This window comes from Tinamus guttatus, unplaced genomic scaffold (assembly GCF_059628265.1).
Source record: "Tinamus guttatus ecotype Peru unplaced genomic scaffold, ASM5962826v1 Tinamus_guttatus_pri_ptg000197l, whole genome shotgun sequence".
NCBI classification, from domain to species: Eukaryota; Metazoa; Chordata; class Aves; order Tinamiformes; family Tinamidae; genus Tinamus; species Tinamus guttatus.
In genome coordinates this window covers 2,605,254-2,632,054 of record NW_028288731.1, presented here as the reverse complement: position 1 = coordinate 2,632,054, position 26,801 = coordinate 2,605,254, and the positions used below count along the sequence as shown (strand labels likewise).

The window sequence follows — 26,801 nt, the reverse complement described above, 5'->3', positions numbered from 1 at the left end:
CTGTTTGTCCCGCCACGTGTAGCAGCATTTCGCACACAGCACTCCTGGCTCCCAGGCCTGCTGGCCAGGGTGTGTTCCCCCTACCAGCGTGTGCCCACAGGGGCCTCACTTGTATATTACCCTGCATGTGAGTTTTTAATATTCATTCACAAAAATCATGCCAAAAATGTGCAACTACAGTTGCTTCCTCTGTTGTGCAACAGATTGCGATCACGAGGCTTATTCTGTGTGTGGATTATTTTGAGAGTGGCTTGTGCACTGACTCATGGTCAAGAAATGGCCCTACGCTCCTACCAAGCTATTTTGATACTGAAAGAAGAAAGATACAAAACAGATCCCACAGCCAAAGGATGACTCACAGCTCCGCTGTGCTACTCAGTCATTTTGAATTAGGGGACAAGAGGATCTGGCCCCAAAGGGTGTTTCAGGTTGCAGGTAAACCCCCTGCAGCCCATTTTATTCATCCCCATCATGGGCTAGATGTTGTGTTGAACTAGCAGGTTTCCTAGAGTCCCAGGACAATTGCAGGAATTCATTATTTTTGCATCTGCCTTTTGTTTAGGTTCTGTGTTTTCTTGTAGATGCTACTCAGTGTAAGCATTACTCAATTACAGGACTATGGGAAGTCTTTGGAAAAGAAACAGCAAAGTGGAGGACAATACAGGGCATCTTGCAAGAGGCACTGCAAGGCTATGTCGCCCCCTGCTCAGTTCTGACAGTATGGTAAATGTATGCAGCATGGCAGGAGATAGGAAAAAATGTGGCGCTCTTCCCAGTGACCTTACGAACTGACAGATGGGATAGCAGCTCCCAGTTTCATACTTGTCTTTTCCTAACACGGATTTGGGGAGGTGGGAGGAGACAGAGTGAAAAATCAGCTTCCAAAGACTCTAAAGGGATGTGAAGCACAAAATTCTGAGTACCTTTACGTGAGGAAGTGGATGTACACCCTCCTCTCTCCCAAAATACCAAATTCCTCAAAGCAAGCCTGGCACTGAATCTCCGGGCAAGCATGCGAAGGGACATGCAGAAGCCAAGGTGTTTGGGAGGTTCAGTCTTTTCCCTGGAGCTCAGCAAGCTGGTCTCTCTTTCCTTCCCGAAAGTCCCTTAAAGATACACAATCCCCGCACAGTATGGTACCAAGGGCTATATAAATATCTTGAACTAGAGGAAATATGGGAGGAGCACTTGCTAGAGACAGCACAGGAATGTTACCTCACAAATCCAACTACTTTCCACCCTGCTAAGAAGAAACTCCCTTTTCCATGCAAGCCCAGAGGAAAGGAAATGTGCTGGAATATATTGGGAGTATAAAGGCATCTTCAAAGGAAGATAGCTACTGAACCTAGAGGTTGTTCCCTGTTTTGCTGTCCTGTCCTTCCCGATCCGCCTAAGTGGCGTCAGCCTGGGTCGCTGGCCAGACCTCTTCCATTACACGCCGAGCAATCTCCTTAGCAGCTGGGAAACAAAGTGCAGAACTAAGGAAGAGACAGGACAGCCCCTTCAGATACCAGCCCCATGGAGAAGACGTTACAAAGCAGACCATCACCACAGGTTTCTGGGCCAGTTTGCCTAAGTGGCAATAATTGCAGTGCATCCAGTGCACACACTTCCACACGGCCTTTGGACACCTGTGTTCTGCAGAGAGTGCTGAGCAGAGGGTGCTCACACAGATCCTCCTTCAGGGGGGCTTCTCCCCAGATCCACAGTGCACCTAGAAAATCCTGAGTAGCTGCAGGGGAGACACGGGGATTTCTGTCAGTCTAAACCTCTAGAAAACACCTGTTACCTTAAAGCTGAACATCTATCCATTCTATACCTCAATTCTAAAACGAATTTTTAAAATCTCTCTGTTCTTATATGATGAAACAAGTGGGAATTCACTACTGCCTTAAAAAGAAACAGCTGCTCGTGTAAATGTGTTTCTAAGGTGTTCTCTGTAGGGCTGTCAGGAGTGGTGTTGTATTCCCCATACATCTTATACAAGACCATCTCAAACTTAATAGAAAAAGTAGAAAAACAGCATCATGGGCACAGTAAAAAGATGGACCTAATTAAAGGAATTTAAATATATGCATTATCAAGTAGTAAGAGAGCAGAAACTAACTGCACAAATGTCACTGACTTCTGTTCCTGTCCACTCATCGTAGAATTAGAATATAAATTCCCAGTCTATACCACTGTGATGCAAAAGCACCTATTTTACACCACAAAGGCAAACTAAGATCACGGATTTAGGATTACCACTGTTTTAAACAATGAGTTCATGTTGTCTTTGCTCCCTAATTAGTTACTGTTGCTTTATGCAACAGCTTTATTGCTTTCATTCTACGGTCTTAGCAACAATATATTATAAATATCAGGTATGAACAGATATGCCTTGTATTGCACATTGGACAATGTTTTCTTGCATTTCAAAATATTAATTCCTCTGTAGCGCACAAAATTTTTAGTTTTAAGAATTCACAAAATGTTATGAAAGAGGCAACGTTCCTCATCAGGAATGGCAAAAACGGAAACAAATTAAGATATTGCACTTTAATTTCCTAGAAAATAATGTGCCACCAGCTGTGTAAACTCTCTTGTAGTTAAAACAAATATTCTAAAAAAAGCAGGCAGCAGACTTACATTGCGGCATGTTTCCTCAGCAGTCAAGTCTGCAAAGGAAGCTCTAAAGCAGTCTCTTAGAAGGCAAAAAGATTTTAAAGACAGCCATGCAGCAAACCCATCTGATGAGCAGCATTCTAAGCAATCTTTATTTTTTATGTTCAACTCATTAGCTCTGAGCTCCTGCTGACACAGCTGATTCTCCTGCACACAGACCCACCGTTCCCAAGAGGAACAAATACCCAGCTCAGCAGCAGACAGGTGCACACGGGCTCTCACAGCTGGACTATTTAGTTTTGTCTCCTGAAGAGCGAGGCGAGAGCTCACCTGCTGACTCCAGTAACAGGCCCCAGGCATTCTGTAGAGCTTCCTCTTCTGGAAGCTATGAAGCGGCCTCGTTCGGGCAGATGTGCTCACATTAGTCACAGACAGAGATCTTAATCTGGTCTTGTCTCTTCTTCTTTTCTTGATGTGTTGATGATCAAGCAACCAGCTACTCGAAGAGGATACTTCTCTGTTGTCTGAAGCTCTGCAATAATTAACAGAGGGAAGAACCCAAAAAGTTAAATATGCTCCACATGCACAGACACAGCTTTGAAGCGCTGATCAGTGTCAGCCATCTAATTCTAAGAATTTTATAAACACTACAATATTTTAGCACACTGTTTCAGGCAATCACACACGTGCTCTGTTTGTTCTTAAGTTCCATGTTATGCCACAAAAGACGGTATATTACTCCTACTCACATTTCTATCAAAAGTAGAAACTCCGCATATTTAGTTGAAACAACACAAGGCTATGCGACTTCATTTCTAGGGAAATGCCTACAACTGCTTTGCTCAGTAAATGTATTTGATACTTCCTGACAGCTGCTCACACCCAGATGATTTGGAAGAAGTCAGGTTCAGATCCAAACACTGACACTGTCTTACCTAAACACATGCAAAGCTACATTTTAGCATTGAGCTTCAGTCATACCTAGATTTCCCCAAGTCTACTACCTTAAAATCCCCTTCACTGTACCATCATACCTCACCACCTTAGCCACATGCACACTTCTCAAAACTATGTTTTTAGGAATACAAAAGGAGTTAACTGCCAAAACAGAGCCAAGAACATTAAAAAAAAGGTAAAAACAAAAACCTCCAAAACAGAACACATAATAGCTTGGATTACTCTTGCCAAACAGACTGCTCATCAGAACAAGGTTCGTTGCAAGATAAGAATTCAAAACACCCTCCATTTGGGTGGGAATGACACCACAGGAAAAATATACTTTTACAGTTGTCCTGACTTTATGCTGTTGCTGTAGCAACATCTGCCTGCAAAGCTAAAGGCTTGCTGCAAAAAAAAGCCCTCAAGTGTGCATTTATTTCTGCAGTACTAAAGACTCTGACTGCAGCACTAAACTGCCTGAGAAGTGAAGGTATATAAGGTATTTGCTGGCTCACTAATCTACCGCATGAATAGTTGTTTTCTCCCATTAATTTATCTGATAAGTCACAGGTCGATTATAGAGCTCAGTAAAGTTATGTAATACATTTGTTTTTTTGTTTCATTACAATGTAATTTATCAACCTTTCTTCACAAAGAGCTATCTGCTAACAGGACATTTTATTATTAGAAGCAATTGTTATAAAAGCATGATTAAAAACCACTGCATGCTGTGCTGCTGTGCTAGTAATGTTTTATGGACATCAATCTGAGGTATCCTTTTGGTACAACAGAAATGCTCAAGAAGTAAAGCAGAGCCAGTGAGTTAAAAAAAGGGTACTAACGAAAATAATAGTACCAAGTATTTAAAGAAACATTAGTAAGACCAAGAAGTGTCCTAAAATACTGAATCATGACTTTCCTTTTTGAACACAGCAAATTTTTACAGTTTGAGAAAGAAATACAGCATTTAAACACCCAATGGAAAGTAAAGCACAGAAGTCGCCTGAAGTGACATCACTACAGTCCCCTACTACGAAGTCAACTTCATGCACTTCTAAAAACATTTAAAAGCAGGAACCCCTTCTCCATTTGCTTCATAAAGAGGTCGCAGATCCAAGACATAGTTTTCTAAGACCTTAAACACCTCTCTCCTTCCACATAGCCATCTCTAACTGCAACTCCTATTTCAGTCCTATTTTTATCCCAAGACTCAGCTGAATTTTCTAATATTTTCTCTACCTTATTTATATAAAAGATATGTCAGGAACATGACTAACACAGGACAGGACCCCCTTTATCCTTAAATTGGGGGAGCTGGAGCAGACGGCGGTTACGGAAGCTGCCCACCCAAGCTGCTCAGCATAATCTCTTTGCGGGAAGCTCCGGTGGCAAAGCTGCTGCAACAGCCGGCGCAGCCACCCGAGCCCTCCTCGGTGCCGGGAGCCAGGGAATTATGTTCTGCTGCAGACACTGCTCTGAACCGCCCAGCCCAGCAGACACTGAGCCGTCTCTTCATCCACCTGATCTTAATCAAGACCTATGAATAACTCAGCAACCTCTCCACTCCCCAAATCACATTAACAATATCTCCGGAGAAACAGCCTACATGCCTGGGCCTTTTACAAGGCAGGACGGTATTCAATTATCTTAATGTTGAGCAAAAGATACTCTCACTAACAAGTGTGGAATAGTACTGAGAAATATTTTTTCTACAGTATTATTCTTAAACTGCTACAGTCTTTGTGGCAGGTAAATCCATCCATAACAGAATATGAAAACCTGAAAAATACTCTCCAAATTACTGAAAAAGTAGCTGACAATGGTAATATTTGCTTGTTTTGAAGATGTGCTTAAAATTAATGAAGCTGGCAAAAAGATACTGACCAACGTTGAGGCATAGGGGACACTGCGTACGTACTCTACTCATCTAATAAAGACTCAGTCGCTTTTCTGGAAATAATGTACTCACAAGGGCAGATTCTCAAACAAAATGTCCCACCTGTCACCCACCTGAAGGAGATGCCATTCACCAGCTGTCTGTGTCTACAAGTTTTGGATGAAAGAGGGGAGGAGGCTGGAGACAGATTGAGCGGAGCAATCAGGCTGCTGATTATTTCACTCAGCTGTGCGCTCTGAAACAAGAGAAAAGGGAAAAGGTAGTCAGATTGAACCCACACCGAACAGCTCAAAAGTGGGGTTTTGTTCTGCTTCTCCTGCTTGGAATCCCAGGCTCGTACAGCATGGAATAATAATTTCTGCTTGTAAATAATCAAGAATGGCATATTTTTTCCTTTCACAATTATGTACAATTATACAAAACCAAAAAAAAAAAAAAAAAAAAGAAAGAGAGAAGTGCTGAACTTCCAGCCAAGGACATATTTTAGACATTTGGGTAAGCAGCATACAAAATACATTAGTGATTTTTGTATTTGAACAAAAGACTTTTAAAAAGGCAGAAGAAACCAGAACATTTTTACAGCTGATGTTACAACAGCTGCAGCTCAGAGCTGTTAACCGGCCCTTCACAGATCATATCTAAAGGAAAAATATCTGTCTCCTTATTGTTCACTTTTCTGCCTCAGAGTAGTTTTCTTGTTAAAAGGATCTTCTTCATTGCTTACTGTAGTTGATAAAGACGGTTTTATAAAAGTAACTATGTGAGAATCATTGTAACTGCAGACAGAATGGCCAAAAAATCTTCTAGTCCTCAAAAATGACATTGAAAACCCTCTCTACCACCACCCTCCTCCCCCAAAGCCGGGGCTTTCAGAATTGCCTCAAAGCAAACGCAGCTCATTTGTTAAGACAAAGAATTACTCCTTATAAAGCGATGAATTGTGGACTAACTCCAGATAACATTTCACAATGTTTTTGTTTTAAATGTTAAACCTCAATGACAATAAATGGAGCCACCAGCTTACTCACAGGAAACTGCCAGCTGCATTAATGTACCCGAAATAGCATACACATTTTTTAAAACATTTACATTATTTTGTAGGATTACCAAGCAAGAACTGAGATTACTTGAAACAAGAGTTAATAAAGGTTACCAGCAAGCAGTTCTGTACAATTTATGCAGAAAGATGCAAAAAAAATATTTTCCATTTTATTACTAGTCACGTCTTTTCTGTTAATGTTTAAGTGATGCAGTGGGGTAAAAATTTCATATTTGAATAAAATATTCAGGGAAGGATATCAAAGCACAGAAATAGCAAGTCCATTATAAAAGGTCTGAAACAAAGCAAACAAGATTCCAGGAAAATATTTAGTGGGTTGATTAAAAAATCCGAACGGTGTTCAATCTGTAAGGAGCAAAACCTCCGTCAAAGGAACGTAAAAGCACCAGAACAATGGCGGACATCCAAAACACAAGGAAAAACATATGTGTTTTTTTTGTAAGCACTTTACAGCTTTGGAAAGGACTTGAAAACTGAATTTAAAATAATAAATAAACCATCAAACCACAAGGCTTAGTTGCTCTGTATTTTTTTTATCTTTTTTCCCCTTCCACAATTAAACTATTTTTAAAAAATACTTTTCTTTAATATAGGACTCAAGAACCGTGGAAGACCAAAGTACAGACGTACTTTGGCTTACGGCATCACTATTTCTAACAGTGAACAAGAAGAAACCCAGACTCGGTCCTCTGCATCAAGGTTGAGCTACAGAATCAATCATTAAAAAACAAACTAAGCCCCCAAAGCTTTTGGTGCCATAAAGGGGAGAAAGCAGATGTAATTTGCTAGATCTTTTAACCAAAGAAAACCTTTATGCCCAAAGAAAACCTTTATTCCTAAGTTGTTTTCAAAAAGCAGAATTTTTGGACATCTGTTTGTAACTACTTAGGTGGTGGGAAACACACAGCTTTTTCCTTAATTGACTAGTATCTTCTGCAAATAAATATGTATTTAATTCTCCTAGTAATCACTGAAGAGGCTAGATTGACCACAGTCTAGAAACGATTTCCAGTTTACTTGGTGCAATCGCCAGCACTGAGCGCATACACATCCCCTTTCATTGCGTACTCACTCTTCTCTGTTACGTTTCAGATCTATCAAACGGGAAGCACTTTAAGAGAAGGGAAGTATGACTATCAAATAAGAAAAATTGGCACAGAGATTCAGGAACAGGTCTAATACCTGAAGTTACTTTTATCTATTTTAAGACTGTGTGTGTGACGAAGACTTTATGTATAGCAGCAGCGTAATGCATTAATGCATCTCACCAGCTTTGTTAGGTTTGATTTACACTTGGTTTTCCTGAAAACCAATTTGTTCTATTTCCTTCAGTAATGCGATACCACTAATTTTTTATAGTGCTTTCTAGCCCTCCACAGTGGAAACTGCATTTCCTGGAATTAACCTCGGAAAGCACTGTTCAGAGCCCCTCAAAGCAAGGCGCTGCTAGAGCTTTGCCTGCGCTGGGTGAAGGCAGCAGGACATAGCTAGTGGCCCTGCTCCACTGATGCTTGAAAAGGTCACATTGCAATTGCATTTGTGGGATTTTTGTTTGGTTGTTTTTAAATGCAATGTACCTCCATCTTCAGTTGTACTCTTTCATTTTAACCAAGTATTTCCTAACACAATCTTTGGCAACACTACACTGAACGCAACTCCAAAGGAGAGGTAGTTTTGTGGTGACCTATTATATAAGTGGTTATGTGGCCGCTTTGATATAATCAAAGCAGCAACCCAGATACATCTGAAATAAAAGGTTAATTTGTAAGCCTGGTGCCCATTGTATTTAAGTTCTTTAGTTCACCAGCCCCCAACTCTCAGGTGCCTGAAATATGAAATATCTTCATTTCCGCAAGTAACTGCCATGGAGCTTGCCTTTTTCTGAAATAAATCGCTTTGCTCCGATGGACCCTTTGTTCTCATTTTACTTTACCTGTTTTTCTATGTTTCGTAAAAGCAGGGTAGGACTGCTGGGTGACATTTCAAAATCGTGCTCCGGCAAAGAATCCCGTCTCTCAATGGAAGCTTGCGAATTCCCTGTGGCGTTTAATAAAGCTTCTTGGTCTCTCAATTGTATTTGCTTCTTCAAAATGTCTTTTGGAAATGGGAATTCTTCTAAGACCACCATCCCCTAGACAACAGCAATTGAACACAGTTGGTTGACAACAGATTAACCCTCCTAAATCATTTTTAAGCAACAGTCAACCCTGGCATATCCCCCTTAGACCCTCCCAGGAACTCTTTGGAGCACTTATCCTAGATTTTTACATAAACTTAGCATCAAAAATATAGAAATACTAGCAATCTTTATTAATGAAAAGCTGCATCATTCACGTTATTCCTTATAAGAGCAATCACTCTTCAGTTTTACACCACTGCTTAAACATCTGTGCCAAAATTCAAATCAAAAAATCATACTTATTAGAGCAATGACATGATCATTTGTCTGCTTATTTAAAAAGAGATTTTTTTTCCTGTAAGAAACAAGCACCTTCTAAGTCGGTTACAGCCTTTGCAGCCAAGAACTTTCCCTGGGGCATTTTAAAGAGTTCTGTTTTTCTTATCCCCATTCCTGATCTAAACAAAACAATTATTTGTTTAAAATATCAGTAATGGACATAGTTCCAAAAAGGTCTTTTACAATTTAGTAATTTATTTTTTTCAATGTGAACCTTTTTTGTTTCATACTTAGAGGAAACCATTCTAAATATTCTCTCAATCTTATTCTGTTTCAAGACTATCTGCATGGAGGTGATATCACTCAGGATCCATCACATAGAATACAAGTCTCCTAAAGAGATAAATATAGGCTTTTATGGTAGGCAAATAACAGAATTTCAGACAAAGGAATAGGAAAAGAGTATCACAGTGTTTTCCACAAGATAGATTACAGAAATAACCACGTTAACATATATTCCTAGGAAACATTTCCATTGTTCTGAAGTAAATAAAATAATAAGCAAACAGAACTTATAAACACTCAGAAATGGTTCCCCAAATGATGCCATTATTTTGTCACTAAATTGCTCATTTAACTTTCAATGCTCAGAAAACACTGTAGGACTTTTGCAGGTTTATTCCAAAAAAGAAAGAGAAAAGATTTATTTTTTATGAAGTACTGACTGTTACTCAAATATTAAGGAGGTACTGGAAGAACGGAATGATTCAACTACACTGTCTCACGTTTTCCTTTCCAGTCAGAATACTCTATTAGAAAGTAATGGAAGATTGGCATCAAAGGAACTCAAGCAACCCCTGTATTACTCCTTTCAGGAAGAAAGACTGCACTGAGATTGTGGAAAATTAAGGATACTGTAGATGTACTCACACCTTAACTTCTGCCTTAGGAGTGACTTGCTCTAGAACAAGAAAGCAATTTGCTTCCAAAGAGAAGACTAGGAGAGAATATAGAATTGCCCTCTCACTATTCCTCTGCTTAAGGTGTAAAGTCAAAGCTGATAAACAATACACCCTCTTAAAAACAAAGCAAGATGCTTAAAGACTTGCTTCAGTGCTCAGAAGGCCCGCTGAGATTCTGCATTTCCATCTAGCCAACATTAGAGTTTTTTACATTCATTAGCAGGTAGTAGCCCACCATCTGTGCTGCTCCATTTATAGCAGATGGAAATGAATCCAGCCAATATCATTCTATAATCTGTAAACCACAGCAGTTACAGAGTAGCAATACCTTCAAGGAAATTCAAGTTTAACTCTTATTTTCATGTGCCACAATAGGAGGACCAGCTCAATAGCTTTAGAATATAAAGCAGTAAAAATATCTTAGTCCACAATCACTAGACGAGGAAAAAGATCCAAAAAACCTAAAATACAAATTCTGAAGTCAGAAGAACAGGAAGACAAACAGGAAAAGACGTCAAAAGAAGGGAACGCCCTGCTCCCCTGGGTTTTATTTTTTTAATTTGCAGAATTGGGGTGGCAAACATGGAAAGAAAGGACTGATCTGAAACAACTATAAAAAGTCAGAGTAATAGCAAATACAGAAGAAAAGAAGGAAGAGTAAAGATCAAGTATATAGAAATTAAAAGGCAAACTGGTTACAATCAGTAGGTTTGGGCAACAAACTTTTTTAAATTTTTAAATGTAATTATTTTGTTTGGCAAATAGATGGATGGACGGATAGATAAATATCTATCCAAATACCAAGCAAACAAAACAAATGTACGAACACATACACTCTAAAAAAAACAAAAAAACAAAAACAAAAAATAAAAAACAGAATCACTCTGAAAGACCCAGTCTTGTCACTTCTGGGTCCACAGGAATGGAGAAGACACTGTAATAGGCCAGAGAATTGCCCAGAAGTTGACCAGCTGTGTTTTCGTGTTAGAGGTGTGGCATTTTGCTTGAAGTCATTGTAAATTGGCTATGAATCACTTTTTTTCCACTTATAAGACAAGAAAAACACTCTGAAATCATTAAACACAAGCATTAAAGCATACAAATTCTGATGATATTGTGTAACTACTTTGCAGTCCTAAATGAAAACAAAGAGCTCTTCTATCAGCCTGCCTGTCCTGTGGCCTTCCCAAGCTGCTGTCTCAGGACTCTGCAAATACACAGACCGGCCCCTCCGCCCCCCACAAAAAGAAAAGAAAAGAAAAAAAAATACAGCCAACAAAAACACCTCTATCTTCTCTAAGGGACACAAATCCAAACACTGAACCCCACGGCTAGTAAAAGGGGCATGAAGTTTGCAAAAAGGAATGTCACTAAAGATCTCCACCAGGAAGACGACTAGGCTCCAAGCCAACATACCACTTAATGTGAAGAAAATGCATGACTAAAAGAAGGCTCTTTCTCTCATTTCTCCATCGCTGATTTCTGCCTGTTCTCCAGCCCGTGAGACTATCCGAAGTCTGAGAGCTTTTGGCTGTAGCAGGGTAGGCATGCCTGGCACTTGGGACAACATAAGAAATGGACATTCTATCATCTCCTGGAAACATGGGGGACCTTTTCTATAGATAAAGAGGCAGGAGAGAGTCTCAAAATTCTTCAAATTGGTTTTAAAGAAAAATCTGATTGGGTAAACAGTGTGAGCAGGATCGAGACAAAGCTGGATATGAAAAGACAGGCCTTAAGGGCAAAAAGAGGAGAGAGAATATTTTTTTATGGGATCAGAAGGAAATGCTCTCTGTAGTGATTTCCTCTCCATTCTTCCTCCCTCCAAGACTCAGGATCAGCCAATGCATCTGCTACCTCCTTTTAATTTGTGCACATCTGGCTCCAACACAAGACAAGCCAACCTACGTGAGGCTCAAAAATGGTGAGTCGAAGAGTCTTCCCCTAAGAGCTCTTCCTCTCATATCCACCAAAATTATCTCAGGTTTTGGCTTCTTACACATGAGAGTGACCTCGACAGCCCACTATACCGATAGAGAGATTAGTAATGTGTTAGGAATGTGACTTACCACTGTCTAGCCAGTTTGATTTAAAAAAATTAGTACATGAGTTGTACACATTGGAATTTTAGTAATAATTAATCCTTGACCTGTTCAAAGCACTGTACAAACATTAACTTACTAATCCTCAGAATAAACACTCACTTAAATAACAAAAAAACCTAATCCCGTAACACACACAAGAAAAGATCATCAACCACCCTCTCCTGAAAAACAAATCCTGTCTCTTCTACAGAGGGAAAAACTAGCATGGTAAGTGATGGGCCTTGTCCCAGATCCCTGAAAGTCACTAACAGAACCACTACCAGGGACAGGAGCTCCTGGCTCCCAATCCGGTACTGATGCTGCTAGACTACAGTACTTCTTTTTGCTCTTGATCCTTTCTCATTAACCTCTGTAACAGTCCGCAACAGCATACTTGGATACCAGGACTCCGGGGGAAAACAAACAAAAAGGAGGAAGCAAAGATATATATGTATAAATTACAAAAGACACTGTCAAAAGATTATTTGAAGAGCCCATCTCCGAGCTTACAGACAATACCTTGGTGGCACGTATCTGCCTGTGAAGGTCAGTTAGTTGTTGGATTTTGTATTCTAGTTCTGAAATCTGGGCTTGAAGCCATGTCCAACGGCAGCCAACTCTAGCTCTGTCTGCAAGCCACTTCCATTCAGAAGTATAGCTGCTGTGAAGACAAAATGCGGGTTAGTCCAAAAATAAAGATAACCACATTTGCACAAAAACATTTTTGACAGCTGCTCTGTCTCATGTTGCAAACATCTCAGTTGCTTTCAGAAGATATCTGATTATACACAGCAGTTTCACATTGGCTTACTCCTCTAACTACAGAGCTTGCCCAAACCAGTGCAATCAAAGTTTGCTGGCTATTCCCAAGCTAAGCTAGTTTTCCATCATGTGCTGTAAACCAATGTGCTGGAGAAGCCAACCAAGCTCTACCAGTTAATGCAGGTCACAGATGTGTAAAGAATTCCAGCAACTCCACAGGTAAGACTGAAAATCCTCTTACACCGTACTTCCTTCCACAAGCGTCCAGGAATACCATTAGCCAACACGTGCCATCTAATAAGAGATGATGCAACAATGAACACCTAGGTATCAACTCACTACCCCAAAACTCTAACATAGTTTACCTTTATTTTATTCTACCTATTTTGCAAACATAACTGAGCAAGTATAGTTCAGTCAGGTCAACATAATGCCTTTTATTCCTGTTTACAAATGGGGATGTTTATTAACTTGGTAGTGTATTGCAAGAAAGCAACTGTAAGTTTTGGAGGTAACTACTGGATTTTGGGTTGACCACCTCACCAATGACAGAAAAAAGGTAAGAAATCACCTATAATGCAAAAATCTCACGAATTTCAGGTCTACTTTAGCTATTGTAAACAGACAGTTTCTGCTAGGCCACTTTTAAGATGCATAATTTCCTCTTGTTTTACAGAAGTTATCTTCCAGTTTCTGCCTACATAGGTTACAAACAGCTTAAATTCTCTCCTACACAGCCAAGATGAATGTAAGAAATGAGGAGACTGAAATGGCTTGTATAAGTCTAGACGCTATACGCAACCAAATAAAGTGGATTACTACCACAAATGAAACTCCAGGAGCTCTATAAATACGTATCATAAAAACTCTTTATATGTTATAAATCATAGTAGTGATTTTGTCCTAAGGAAAAAAAAAGGCACATTAAGTCATTTTGTGAATATCCATTTTCATGACAACTCTTCCTTATTTCTTTTTGTTTTTTCATTATCACTAGCACACAGAAACATCCCAATTACTTGTGTTTCAACCAGGCCCTTTTGACAAGTACTTCTTTCTTGATCAACAAGGTTTGCATATTTGTGCTTAAACAAGTGAGGAGGCCAGAACAGTCAAGATCTGCCTCAATATCCTAAGATGGCAAAAAGCTAGTCCAAAGAGAAGAGCTGCATAAGGAGGCTATAACAAATCCCTTAGCTAATCATTTTATCAAAACAGCTAAATAGGAATAAAGCAGATAAAAAAGAAAAAAAATCCATATGCGCAAAAACACAGGCTGAAAGTTTTCAAATGAAAAGAGCAGAATTAAACCCCAAGCTAAATGCACCAGGTATAAATGAGAGCGATCCAGAGTTTACAGCACAGATCCTGCACGAACCAGCACAGCAGGAAAGCAACCTGTACTCAGATACCAAACTGCAACAGTTCAGTATCTTCTGGAAATTAGTGTCTCGGATCTAAAAACTCCTCCCGAAATGTAGTACCAGAAGTTGTTTTTCAAAAACTTGTTTGGAATATGCTTTAAAAAATACATATATCTTGATTTAATTGCTTTCACCATTAGATCTACAGTTACCTGTTTGTTTTCTTCTAAAATACCACGGAAGTATTTCTTAAGGCCTTAAAATAAGTGCAGTATGTAATTAAACTTACAGTATTTAATGACGCTGTAATAATGACCTCCTTGGGCTCCTTTATGGAAGAGTTTCCACCGGACGAAGCACAAACATTTTAAGTTGGTGCTCGCACCAAAGGCACCAATCCCAGGCTGGCTCTGCAGCAGCCGCCCCACGCCAGCACGGGCACCAGGGCAGCTTCGCAGCCACATGCACTGGAGGACAGAAGTTCCCGGTTAAATCTAAACTTCCCCAGCTTGGGCTCCTGTGGATGACAGACAGGTGGGCTTCTACACAAAGCGGCAGGCTCCGCGGTGACACCTTTAGGGACTAGAGGCAAAAGCACCAGCCACTGGAGCTGCTCAGTTCTGCTCCCAGCTCTGTCGCTTGTCCCTTGTTTCATCTTACGTTCTTTATTTACCACCTTTGCTTTTACCTGTCTGAAAAGCAGATTAAACCTTGCAACACCTTAGAGGAAGATAAAACCTTTACAAGCTAGTTTGGTAGTCTTAAAAGAAGCTGCTTACATGCAAAATACTATGGCAACCCAAGTGACGAGTGATAACAAGCTACTATTCCAAGTAGGGAAAATAAATAAATAAATAAATACAGCTCATTCTTGGAATGTAGTGCGTACAATATATACTATTCTTTCAGGATGAAAAATGAGGCAGCAAGAATTTGTGGGGCAGCTTTTGAAGTGCAGGAGTAGATGCCAATTCCTTCCAGGATGAGGGCAAGCAAGAATTCTGCCCTCGCCTGGTGTCCCACTGGCTCCTGCCTGTAGCTGTATGTGGAAAAAGACACCTCTGTGTGGAAAAAGAGAGCTGCTTAAGGCAGGAGCAGCAAATTCATTAACACTCCCAAGCCAGAGAAGAGCTAAACCACAAAGGGTTACAAAAATAGCCAGGGCTGTTGCTGACGGAGGACGTCAGAGCAGGTGCTCAAGTGAAACGCTGCCTGTGTTGGTGCTCTGCTGGGAATGAGACATGGAAAAAAGGAAAAAAAAAAAAAAAAGGTTCCGTCTGTCCCACTTCCTGTGCATGCTCTTTGCAAAGCATCTTCACTTGGTTTCTGGGCTTTGGACTCTAACCTTATACACCCTCGACAGGAATTTCAAAGTCATTCTTCTGCCTGCAATTCAACATAAACCACAATGTTGTATTTTCAGAGGTTTCCAGTGTTCAGTACCGAAGTACATGGAAATATTTATCGGTGTATAAACACAAGATTCCTGGGACGATTCTCAACCTGCAGATGATCTCCTGCTTTTATCCATTACTAGCAGAATTCAAGACAACACAGAAATACTGACTTGGTACAAAGAAATCATCTTATTTTTATTTCCCTAGACATACAAATTGAAATTGCATCAGAGAAAATTTCTCATGTGAGACCTTGGCCTGCACTGGTTGAGTAGCAACAACCTGTGGCAACATGTGAGAAAAAAGATAAATGCAAAAGAAACAACCAGTCACAGACAGCAGAGACACAAATGCAGCAAGTCAGAAATGCAATCAGGGAGAAACTGCTTTATGCCACCCCAAAGTGTGGGAGAGGATTCAGTCTGGGCCTCCAGACACCAGCAGAGGCAGTATAGGCTTTCCACTAAAGCTACTTGCTTTTGTTGCGACTGAAGAGGTAAGTGATGAGCCTTAAATAACACATTGCTATTACAGTCAGCATCACTGCTTGAACTGCAAAAAGTTTTTTATAGATTATATAGATCAATATTACAGGATATGAATCCTTACTCTCAACTGTCACCCCTCAGCATTTTTTCCTTCCCCAAAAGAGTACACAACTGAGCACACACTATGATTTTAAGTAACCAAACCAGTACCAGAGAAAGCAACAGCAGTTTTGAGAAGCATTTCCTTTATCAACGCCCCCACTAAGCTGTGGGTGAGACTTATGTTTTCCCAATAGCTGAAACCGGTCTGTGCCAAGAAAAAAACCCAGGCAACCTAACAGAGTGCACAAGGGAACTGCTAGTCAAAATAAAACTACTGTGCTAGACACACACAGTTGTTCAGGTTTTGTTTTGGGGGGTGGGTGCTGTTTACAGGGATAATAAATCTTTTATTTCTACAAGCAAACAAAACAACAGGCCTGACAAATATTTTGTATGTAGTATATATTATAAGCGCTAAGTTGCACTGTTCTTGCAGATGAAGCAGGAAGGCAGCAAGGCACCCAACAGTGTGTGCAAAACTTCTCCAGTTCAAGAATTCTGTGTGAAACGCAACCATGGCCGTTCCTGACATCCTCCTGCACTTATGTATTTTTTTTTCCTCTGTCTCCTAACATGGTGCATTTTCCTCTTCATGTCACGCTAAGTTTCCTTGCATTTAATCTCTGCTGTTCTGGCGTCTAATTTTCATAAGCATTTCCCTACTCAGTTGCCTCCGTAGTCTAATTAATTGCAAATGCTTGTCTCCTAGTCCTTACTCATTCTCATAATACATAGACTTATGAAGAGCTGGCCAGTGCCCCCCATCACTGAGCTTCACACCAAAACACTGTCAGTCGAGTGGAGCACTGAGATGATGGATTGGGTCTGTGGTAAATTTGGACCCAAAGAGAGCAAGGGAGCTTCAAATCTGCGACCTGCCTGAACGGGTCCCGACGGTACAGCAGCAGCCCAGGGGCCAGAGCACAAGGCAGCTCTCACAGGGCAGCTCGTTTCAACACCCACCTCTCCCTGCGAACCAAGCGCTGGCGACCTGCTATACTCTGACACCAACCAGTGAAATTCAGTAGGCCCATTTCTCTTCCCTCTCCAAACACTGACACTTAGCATGAAAATACCTACAAAAAGTAGGAGATTGCATCAGATTAAACATTTGAATTAGGTGAACTGAGAGACATAGTGCCTGTATTTCAAGTAATCTTATCTAGATTATACTTGGGAGATAAAACGCCCACTCCCAGCAAAAACTTCCAACACTCACAATGGCTGAACAAACATGTCCAACCGTGAAATGACCCGTAAATGCTTTTTCAAGGACTAACTCTTCCAGCACACCTACTTAATGTTTACTTTCAGAATTAACTAACTTTGGTTGCCGTTGAAGCATTAATTCCCCAGACCAGTTAACTGTTAAATCCATAATAACCACAAAATTGCAAAAACAGTGAGTGCTGTTTTATGAACTGAATGTCTCCTGAGGCCCAATGAGTGTAATAAAATGGGAACAAACTGCAGCATCCCATGCTATCACACCTGACTGGGAAGACATAACAAGCCACCGCTTATCCTTAACGGTGCCCCTTGTTCAGCCAGGGTGACTGCGGACAGTGATACGTCGCTGCTCTGTGATAACCAGCAAGCTACACTCTAACAAATCAATTCAGGGAGGCTCCGGGGTGCCAGAAGGACACTGCAATGTCTGCCAGGATCTGCAAGCAGGACAGTCTTCTCGAGCTGTCGGGGATACCTATCTTTCTTGATGCTTAATAGGAACTGGTACCTGGCAGGGATTTCCCCCTGAAACACTGCACGACCCTGTAACAGATGGGTTGCAGTTCTCCCTGCCATCTGCAGACATCAGCAGCTGCTTATCACAACACCTTCTGGCACTCACACCCGGTCCCGCTGTCCTTCACGTCCTGCTGCCATTTCATACTTTTGGAATTGCATCCAGTAATGTATCTTGATACTAATCCATAATGCGCACCTTGTTTTCTCTAGCTGAAAAACTGTACCCAGCTGAACACTTCAGCTGAGCCACCAAGCCTAAGAAAGTTATAAATGACAACTTTGGATATTACTGCATTACTGTGGTTTTCCCCTGAAAAGAAAATTCATGGCACAGAACTATTTGGGGGAAAGTAAACAACAACAGAGTAAGATTTGTATGTCTTCCACAAATCAGTTTAGAATAGGCAAAGGGAAGAGAAGAAAGGGAAAAATCACACCCCAGGAAAAAAAGCCTATAGGAGATAACTGAAAATATAAACAGAAAAGGGGAAAGTAACTGCACGCTCCATTCACTTTTAAATGTTTGGAGAAGGTTCATGGGGAGAATCACACCGGAGCTCTATAAGCTCCCTTATCTGAGAAACTGCACCTTCTGACTTAATGAGGGTTAACAGACAGGGTTTTCCAGCACAGAAATTCTTACACAATTATTACAGGTCATATGTTAAAAATTGAACTGTTACAATTACCCTGAGTTGTAAACTCAATTTAAAATAATATCAAAATACCAAAAATATCAGATAAAGCTGTGACTGTGCTGAACTTGATGGCCTGCTAGGTACTTTTCAATTCTGTTTACTCAGCTTTTTAAAGCTGTTTATGGTAAAAGGCCAAACTCTTTGGTGGACGTGGGGGTCAGTTAGAATATTAACTGCCCAGGCGGTAAAAAAATGTTGAAATAAAAAAAAAAGCAACCTTTCCTCTTTTAATTAAAATATACATATATATACACACATTTGCACAACGCATCTCTGCCTATACCTCTTGCCCAAAGTAATTTAAAAATTAAAGCCTTTAAGATTCTTCAAATCCCCCAGCTTCTTCCACTAACCTGTGGCAGGTTGCAGACGAGACCACCACGGAGCAGGTAGTACAGTACGCAAAGGAAAAACTCAAGAACACCTGGGCCAGCTAGAATGATGCTTCTTTCCCGGTTTTTGCAAGGGCACGCACCAGTAATCCAACCAGAAAACCCCAGGAATGCAAGCCTATAAATTCTCTTTAAGTAAGTATTACACAACTGCTGTGGAAAAAGAAAGGAAGTAGTGCTAGAGGTGGCTCTCATACCTAGCATATATTAAAAGAGAGCGTACAGTATAATCCTTTAAGCATACATAGAATGGAAACATTACACAAGTCAGGTTTCCATGTAAAGGGTGGATACAAAGCTTATTCTTTTCTGTACAGGAGATAGAAATTTCTGAGCACAAAACTTAAAAGAACTTAGATGCTAGATAAAATGTTTGGATGCAAGCCAATTTATAATAAAAGTAAAAATAAATTTCTGGCTATTTCAATTTAAAAAAAAAGGAAGTACATAGGTCAATATATTTGACAACTCAAGTTACATTCCTAATCCATATTTAGCAGTATGAATGAAATCCTGCTACAGGAGAGCCTTCCTATTTTGGGAAGTCTTTATGTACACTTTGTATTTCATGTGAAAAGGAAAGCATTTAAATGATTTCCTGAACCAGAATGGACCCAAGCTTACTGACTCTTACTGGCACTGGATGAAACCCTTTGAAGTAGATTCTTATGAAATCAGTGTTATTTACAAAACTAAGTAACAATTTTCTTGCTTTGCAAGATGTTACCAGAGACAGTTCATTGTTGTTTGTAAATAAATCTTAAAAAAAAAACAAATGCACACATTTAGTGGCTTAGCAAAAATAAAAAAGGTAGCCAAAAATACTTACTAAACAGCAGCTCACATCAAGAACCAAAATGTTTAATTTAATAAAGTGTGCGAGGTTATCTTGCATGTGCTTGTGTCTGATTATTAGATTTTCTATTCTACTATGTGGACTACATACTATGTTGTCATTCAGAACTCTTTATCTAATTGCAATGTTTTTACTTAATATGCATTCAACACTTATCTAACTTGGAAACTTTGACATTCCCAGCTCTGAGATTCCCTTGCAGGTTCCAACTTGCCAAACCTCCTGCCTTACAATGGAATCTTGCAGTCTGCTTTCAGCAACTGCAAAAATATTAATGTAATTACAGGTTAGAAATCAGGATCTTCACTCACAACAGCCTTACTCTGGTATTGCAGGAAAGAAGTCTTGCTTAAAACCAAGTTATTACTACTGTACATCAGGCCTTAAAATGAAAACAATACATGTATGTGGGATCCTAAAGGAGTTGTAAGCTCCTCTTAAAAGATATCTAACCAATTCAACTGAATATATTTGGAAGTAATACATGTATCCCTACAATGAAAACAGAATGCAATATAAAGTTAGTTATTCTTTCATCCTCTGTAACAATTCTCCTCCCACATCCTAGTGACAGGAGCCAAGAACTTAAGAGAATGGAATTCATGAAAAAGCAATGCATAAAACATTTCAAAATCAGCATATTATTAGAACCTCTATGTATAGGTTCATATTCAAATGTCCTCACAATAATCCTTCATGTAAATAAGACATTTTCTGAACTTGTAAAACAAAACAGGTCCAAAAACCAACAAAATCTGTTTTTGCACAGGGGTTTGGAGGTTTTACACATTAAAAAAACAAACAAGCAAAAAAAAAAAAAAAAAAAACCCAAACCCAAGAGCAAGCAAAAAACCCAGACAGCAGTACTTAGCCTTGGAAAACTAACCTTCTCCCTCTCTCAAAACCAGAATTTGGTTTTCTTATCAGGTATGAAGTGAAACTACAGCTCTGAGTGGAAAATTAGGACCTAATCTTATAAAAACAAACAGCTTCCCCTTATAATATGTCTCAAAGACAGACAATAAGCCCCAGCCCTTAAGCAGTGCCTTCTATAGTTTGGCCAGCAGAATCGCACTGATGTTGCTCAATTAGCCGTGAGAAAAATGCTAGGAAAAATGGAAAATAATCTAGAACAAATAGATTAGATCTGAAGATATCAATCATAATATTTTCTTCCTTCCTGTATTCTCTCCCCCTTTCTGCTCCCCTCCCTGCCAAGTATTTGAACTAAAAGCAGATCTCCATCTTCTCCCTTTCCGATTGGAAATCCAAGGGCAAGGGGGAGGAGGCGCAGGATTTACTATCTCTGCACATTCATCATAAAAGTTTCCAGGCACAATAAACTCTGTGGGCATGGAAAAAATGTAACACTGCTTCTTCGTCAGGTTTGAGGTTGCTGAAAGTTAATCAGTAAAATATGTCTCCCGAAAATCAGAAGAAAAGCATAAAGTAGTTCAGAAAAAAAAAAAAAACACCAAATAATGCAAAAGGACTGAATTAAGATGGGGAGGTAGGATGGGGAAAACAGCAGGAGATGGTTTGCCCAAGAAACACTTTGGAAGGGCGCATGAATCTGGACTTTTTGTGACCAGACAGACACCTACTTGCTTTGCAAAAAAAAAAAAAAAACCCTATAGAAAGAAGCCTTTGCCTTTTATCAATTGGATATACACATTGCTATTTGGTGACGGGAGCAGCTCTGCCTTTGCGGGCACGGGGGCAGTAGGGAGGAGGGTGCGGCCTCTTTCCAGTGGTGGCACCAACAGAACTAGAGGAAACGGCCACAAACTGAAACACCAAAAGTTCTGCAGGAACTTAAGGAAAAATTTATTATCAGTGAGGATGACGGAGCACTGGAAGAGGCTGCCCAGAGAGGTTGTGGAAGTGTCCGTCTCTGGAGATCTTCAAGGCCCACTTGGACGCAGCCCTGTGCCACATGCTCTAGGTGACCCTGCATGTGCAGGGAGGTTGGACTAGATGACCTCTAGAGGTCCCTTCCACCTTTAAGGATTCTATGAGCCTATGATTCTATGATCTATCTTTTTGTCTTGCAAGATCATTCAATGTCATGCATGTAGGAGAAACTTGCCGCTTTCACGCTTTCCCACCTGACAATACCCCAGCATCAGACTTCTTTGTGGTGCCTCTATAAACAACCTTTACTGGTAACTTCACTGGCAACCACATCAGGAGCATACACAAATACACGAGGAAGGATGTAGAGCTGGCTTAGGGAGCTATCATACGCAGCGGCCAGAGCAGAGCTGAGTGGAAGAGAAATTTCAAACATCCTGCCCCAAATTGCCTTGTTTGAAATCTGTGATCATTCTTATAGATAACCTTTGTCATTGTGAACTATACAAATAAATAAATAAATAAATAATCATAGAATCATAGAATCGTTAAGGTTGGAAGGGACCTCTAGGGGTCATCTAGTCTAACCCCTCTGCACACGCAGGATCACCTCGTCACAAATAAATGCAGCTGATGAGGTGTTCTCTATGTTATGCTGTCCTCCTTGGGCCCTTTATGCACTTTAGTTACTATATGGAGGGCACCTAACATTTGCCTTTGAGAATCCAGACAGAAATACTGTGATATCCCCTATGTAGTATCTCATGGAACTTCCTCTCCCAAAGGCTAGAACAGTACTAGGACATAATACAAAATACAAATGAAAGTTTGGTGTATTGCCTAAGAAACATTCCATGAAAGGTGACACATCAAAGGCATTCCTGAGCGGACAGGAACAGCAAACTGATAAAATTCCTCAAAAGAGACAACTATTTTTTTCATGTTTCTCTGTGGGAAATAGTGCAAAGACCCATGTGTTCTCACCGAGGCCCTGAGATGGGATGAAACTTTCTAGTTACTCTAGAAGCTAGAGAAGTGCAGTAAGTATTGTGAACGATCAGCTGAAAGATTTGAGCTCGCTAAGAATCTCTTGGCTGAAGACAGCCCCTATGTAATGCATGAGGGACAAACAACAGACCAAATGTCTTCTAATAGCTATTTACAACTGAACAATATAGGTATTGAAATAGTTGGATAAAGACAATCTTACTTGAGACACAAAGCATCAAGATGCAGCTCAGAAGGGCTTATGTCAACACCCACTGGGCAAATTTCTTTTCAGGATAATGAGAATTAACATGTTCAAAAGCTAAAAATAGATCCCTTGTTTGTTTATTTGTTCTCCTATCATGAAGAATTTGGAGCAAGATTCAGAATGTCTCACCCTTCTGATGGGATACAGGTAAATGGGTAACTGGAAACAACTTTCTTCTTGCACCGTCAAAAATTAATTAATTGATTAATAAGCAGTGCAGTTGCAAATATTGCCTTGAGTTAGATGCCCTCAGAGAACTGTGATATAAGGAAATTTAGGGCCCTTTGTGATATTTCTTTTCCTCCAAGATCAGCCCCCTTGGGTGCACACCACATGGCGACCATGCAAAAGGTCAATGGAAATTACTTGACAAGAAACCAGAACACTCTTCCCCGCTCATGACAACATTAATAGAGGCTTATAACATCTACAGCTGAATATGATGAAGAATATCACAGCAAGAAAGACTCTTTGCAGATGAGCGAAAAGTCTTCACTATGAGAAATACAAGTCATAAGCAAGGAAATGAGTTTTCTCACACCCACGTAATCGTATTATTTCTGGAAAGCACTGAGAGCCAGTTCCTGAGGACAGAAAGGCATTTCAAAGTAACATAAATCCACTTAGCAAGAAATAAAAATGGATCCTAACTTTATCTGCTCCTTTTGTCCAGCTCCGAGGCAACCCAAAGAACCCTAAAGCTCAGAAAATGGCGAATCCCACCAACCGCGCTGGTCAGGAGCTGTTGGACTTTTGCCATCTAGCAGGAGCCGCAAGAGCAAACCTCGGAATGGTGGAGCAAGGAAGAAAGCCACTCTAAGCTTAAGAGGGCAATAAATTTAAAGACTGCCTGTCCTCACTACAGTGTTAATTCAAGCGTCGCCTCAGCCTCTGTACACAGATAAAAACCTTCAGCTTAAATTAGGTGGTACTTTAGCCCTGAGCTGGCTGGTGCTGGGGCACAGTTCAAACACTTGCACCTACAGCGCCTTAGCTAATGCACAGTACTGAGTCATCTGTGTGGCTGGAAAAAATAAAAAAGTGGGAGAAAACAAATGGGTTGCACTCAGTCAGGCTGAAGATCACCTGTCCAGACTCTTATTTCTAATGGTGGCCAGGAGAAGCCTAATGACAACGCAGGAATGGAGCAGCACTCCTGCAGGATACCGCCCAGCTTGCGGCACATGGCAGCCTGGGGATTTCCTGAGCCAAAGATGGTGTCTCTGTATTTAATAACCCTCTGCAGATTTTTTCAAAGGTCCATTTCCAAAAGCAATTCAAAGGCCAGAAGAAACAAAGAAACTACAATATTCTTGGCAAGGAGGGAAAAAAAAATGTAAAAACTCAATATGAGTTTTAAACTACCTACTACCCTTTGAGAAATTAATTACTTTTTCATCAGATTTTCCTATTAAGTTTTTGAAATCACAAGATAAAAAACCCAATCTATTACACAGAAGTTCGCCCCTGCTAGCTACAAGAAGAGTGCTGATTACGTTTGCTAGGAAGAGCGAATGATGCTTTTTTCCATTAAAAATATTTCTGAAGGAGAGGAGAGTGGTCTCAGCTCTTTAAGATGATCATAACTTAGCTGGCTCCATTAGGCTTTGCTTAGTCTTCAATACAGTATTTATCATTCTGACAATATGTAAAGGGAAATCAAAACTTACAAATACTTTGCTTTTTTTCTCTCTAATCGCTTTCCAGACCTATAGAGTTTATCAAAAGGCAGTAGCAATTTCATACAACCAGGTTACACCGAAGCTTTCAGAACTGAAGCTAAAAACAAGTAATAGGGCATTTTCAGGCAGTGCAATTTTTGATGAGGCTTCTTGATTTCTTCTGAACATTATACTTTCCAAGAAACATCCTTCCCCCTCCCCCCCCCAAAAAAAATTCACCTCCGCCTCAAACTTTAACGTCCCTCTTAATACTCTCCAGATACCTCTTAACAGCAGAGACTACAATAACACAACAGGAAACACTAAGTCTAAAAAAAACAAAGAAAAAAGTTTTGGACAAAAGCACTGCTGACTTCACATGCTAGAAATGTAAGTGCTATGAAACTCCTACTGAGCTGCTCTGTGTAGGAATTTCTGGTTTGCATGTCCCTACCCTGACACCTAGCTTTTTCAGTGATAGATTCCCCCAGTGACTGGATGGGTTGACATCTGCATAAGAGGACTACTGTTGATTCTTTAGTACACAGTCAATACTGTATTTTAAGATCCTACTGTAATATTGACCAACTCTTAATGCTTCCAAAGAATAAAATTATTTTTGTATCAGCCAGGGCACTTCCATCACTAATTGTTCTAATTTATAGCATTATCTTAGTATTAAATAACTAGTGACATTAAACCTATGCAAACTGATAGATAAGACCACAAAAATCTAACTCTCTACAGTCTAAAAGAATAACATTCCTTAAATGCTGTACCCAGGAATTCTTACTTTCTGCCCCGATCCTGCCAAACCTAGCTCATGCAGGCAGTCCTGCTGATTTCAGTTAGCACTATCTATTGAGTAAGCTTACTCACACAAGAAGGAATTTGCAGGTCTAGACCCTTCTGTCTTGATTTATAACCCAAGAAGTACAAGCCCAGCAGTAATTTAACACTTACGCTTCCATGGACGCTCTTCCAGCTGGCTCCTCGCAGTCTTCGTCCGAGCTGCTACACGTTGCGTCAGAGTCCAGATCCTTCTCCACGCGACAGAGCAGCCCTCCGGTAGCAAGTGCAAACCCCCGGATTTCGCCCGGCGCAATGCAAACTCCGCTCTGAACGTCTTTACTTGTACTATCCGCCAAAGTAACTGTGTTGCCTTCTGGCCAACCTTCAGTGCACCTAAGGGAGCTACCGTCGGAAAACCTGGTTGGTTCATGGAAAACCTTCATTCTTTGTAGCTGATGTTTCACAAAGCATTTCAGCTGCTGATCGCAGTGTCTGATAACATGCTTTGCCAGGAGCATTTGTAAACGTTTCTGAGTTCTTTTGGCGCGGCTGATCTCAGTTTGTTGCTTAGTGACACACTGGAGCAAACGATCATACACCTTATCCCGGGTGCAGCTCAAAATCCCTTCTGCAGGCCCACGAAGAATTTGGTGTAATAAATCCCCCTTTTTTTTTTCAGCGCAGACTTCCAGAGTCCTACTCGAAACGCCATTCTTTTTGTACCATTTACCACTTAAAAGCTGCATTTCTTCTGTGCTACTGGATTCGGTTACACTTGAATCCAAAAGTCTTTGCATTTCTGCCAAACTCGGACACGCAGTCCCTGGAAAAGCTTCCCTCTTGACCTGTTGCTCAGTTGTGAAGGGCTGATTTGCCTGAATGATGCATCAGCACCATTACATAAGGAATTCCTCATCTTGGAGCAGTCAGGCTCTCCAGTTTGCTTACTACTCTTGTTGCTAAACGCAGAATTGGTACTCATTAACAAGACAGACTGATAGCGCTTGGAGGACTGTGGAGAACCAAAGTGCTGCCCACTGAAGAGATCATTCCTGAAGCTGGGCTCAGCCGTGGGGAACCCCAGGACTCGAGCATGTAATCCGTGCGATGGGATCCTCTCGTATCACCTCTTCCATAGCTCTGGAATTTTCCATGCACAAAGTTGTATCAGACTCCATAGCTCTAGAGGACAAAGAAGGTAACAAGTGGATACCATGACCTTTTGTTGCTGCCTCTCTGAGGGCTGGTGTCATTATAGCTACTGTACGTAGTTTACAGCAAACCTGAAAATAACATGGGCTGTGTAAATTTTCTTATTTTAATGACATTATATACATATAACAATTCTGTCAGGTATTCCGTTTTTAAAAAATATTCCAACATTACTCAAAGATGTCATAGTGAAAGCAAATTATCTAAAGAGCACGGATAGACCACATATCCTCACGAATCAAACAAGAACAATCTATTTATACTTTATGTCATAC

The 26,801-nt window shown here is 40.4% G+C and overlaps 1 protein-coding gene across 1 annotated transcript in view; it reads right to left on the bottom strand.

Moving 5' to 3' along the window:
• KANSL1L (KAT8 regulatory NSL complex subunit 1 like) overlaps positions 1-26,593 on the bottom strand; it is a 49,572-nt gene extending 22,979 nt beyond the window's left edge. Inside the window, 7 exon segments of the mRNA XM_088523697.1 lie at positions 2,935-3,136; positions 5,554-5,675; positions 8,434-8,631; positions 12,464-12,605; positions 25,486-26,173; positions 26,176-26,419; positions 26,421-26,593. Of these exon segments, the coding sequence (XP_088379823.1) occupies positions 2,935-3,136; positions 5,554-5,675; positions 8,434-8,631; positions 12,464-12,605; positions 25,486-26,173; positions 26,176-26,419; positions 26,421-26,567 (1,743 nt within the window). The 5' untranslated portion in view covers positions 26,568-26,593.
• Between the last annotated feature and the right edge of the window lie 208 nt (positions 26,594-26,801).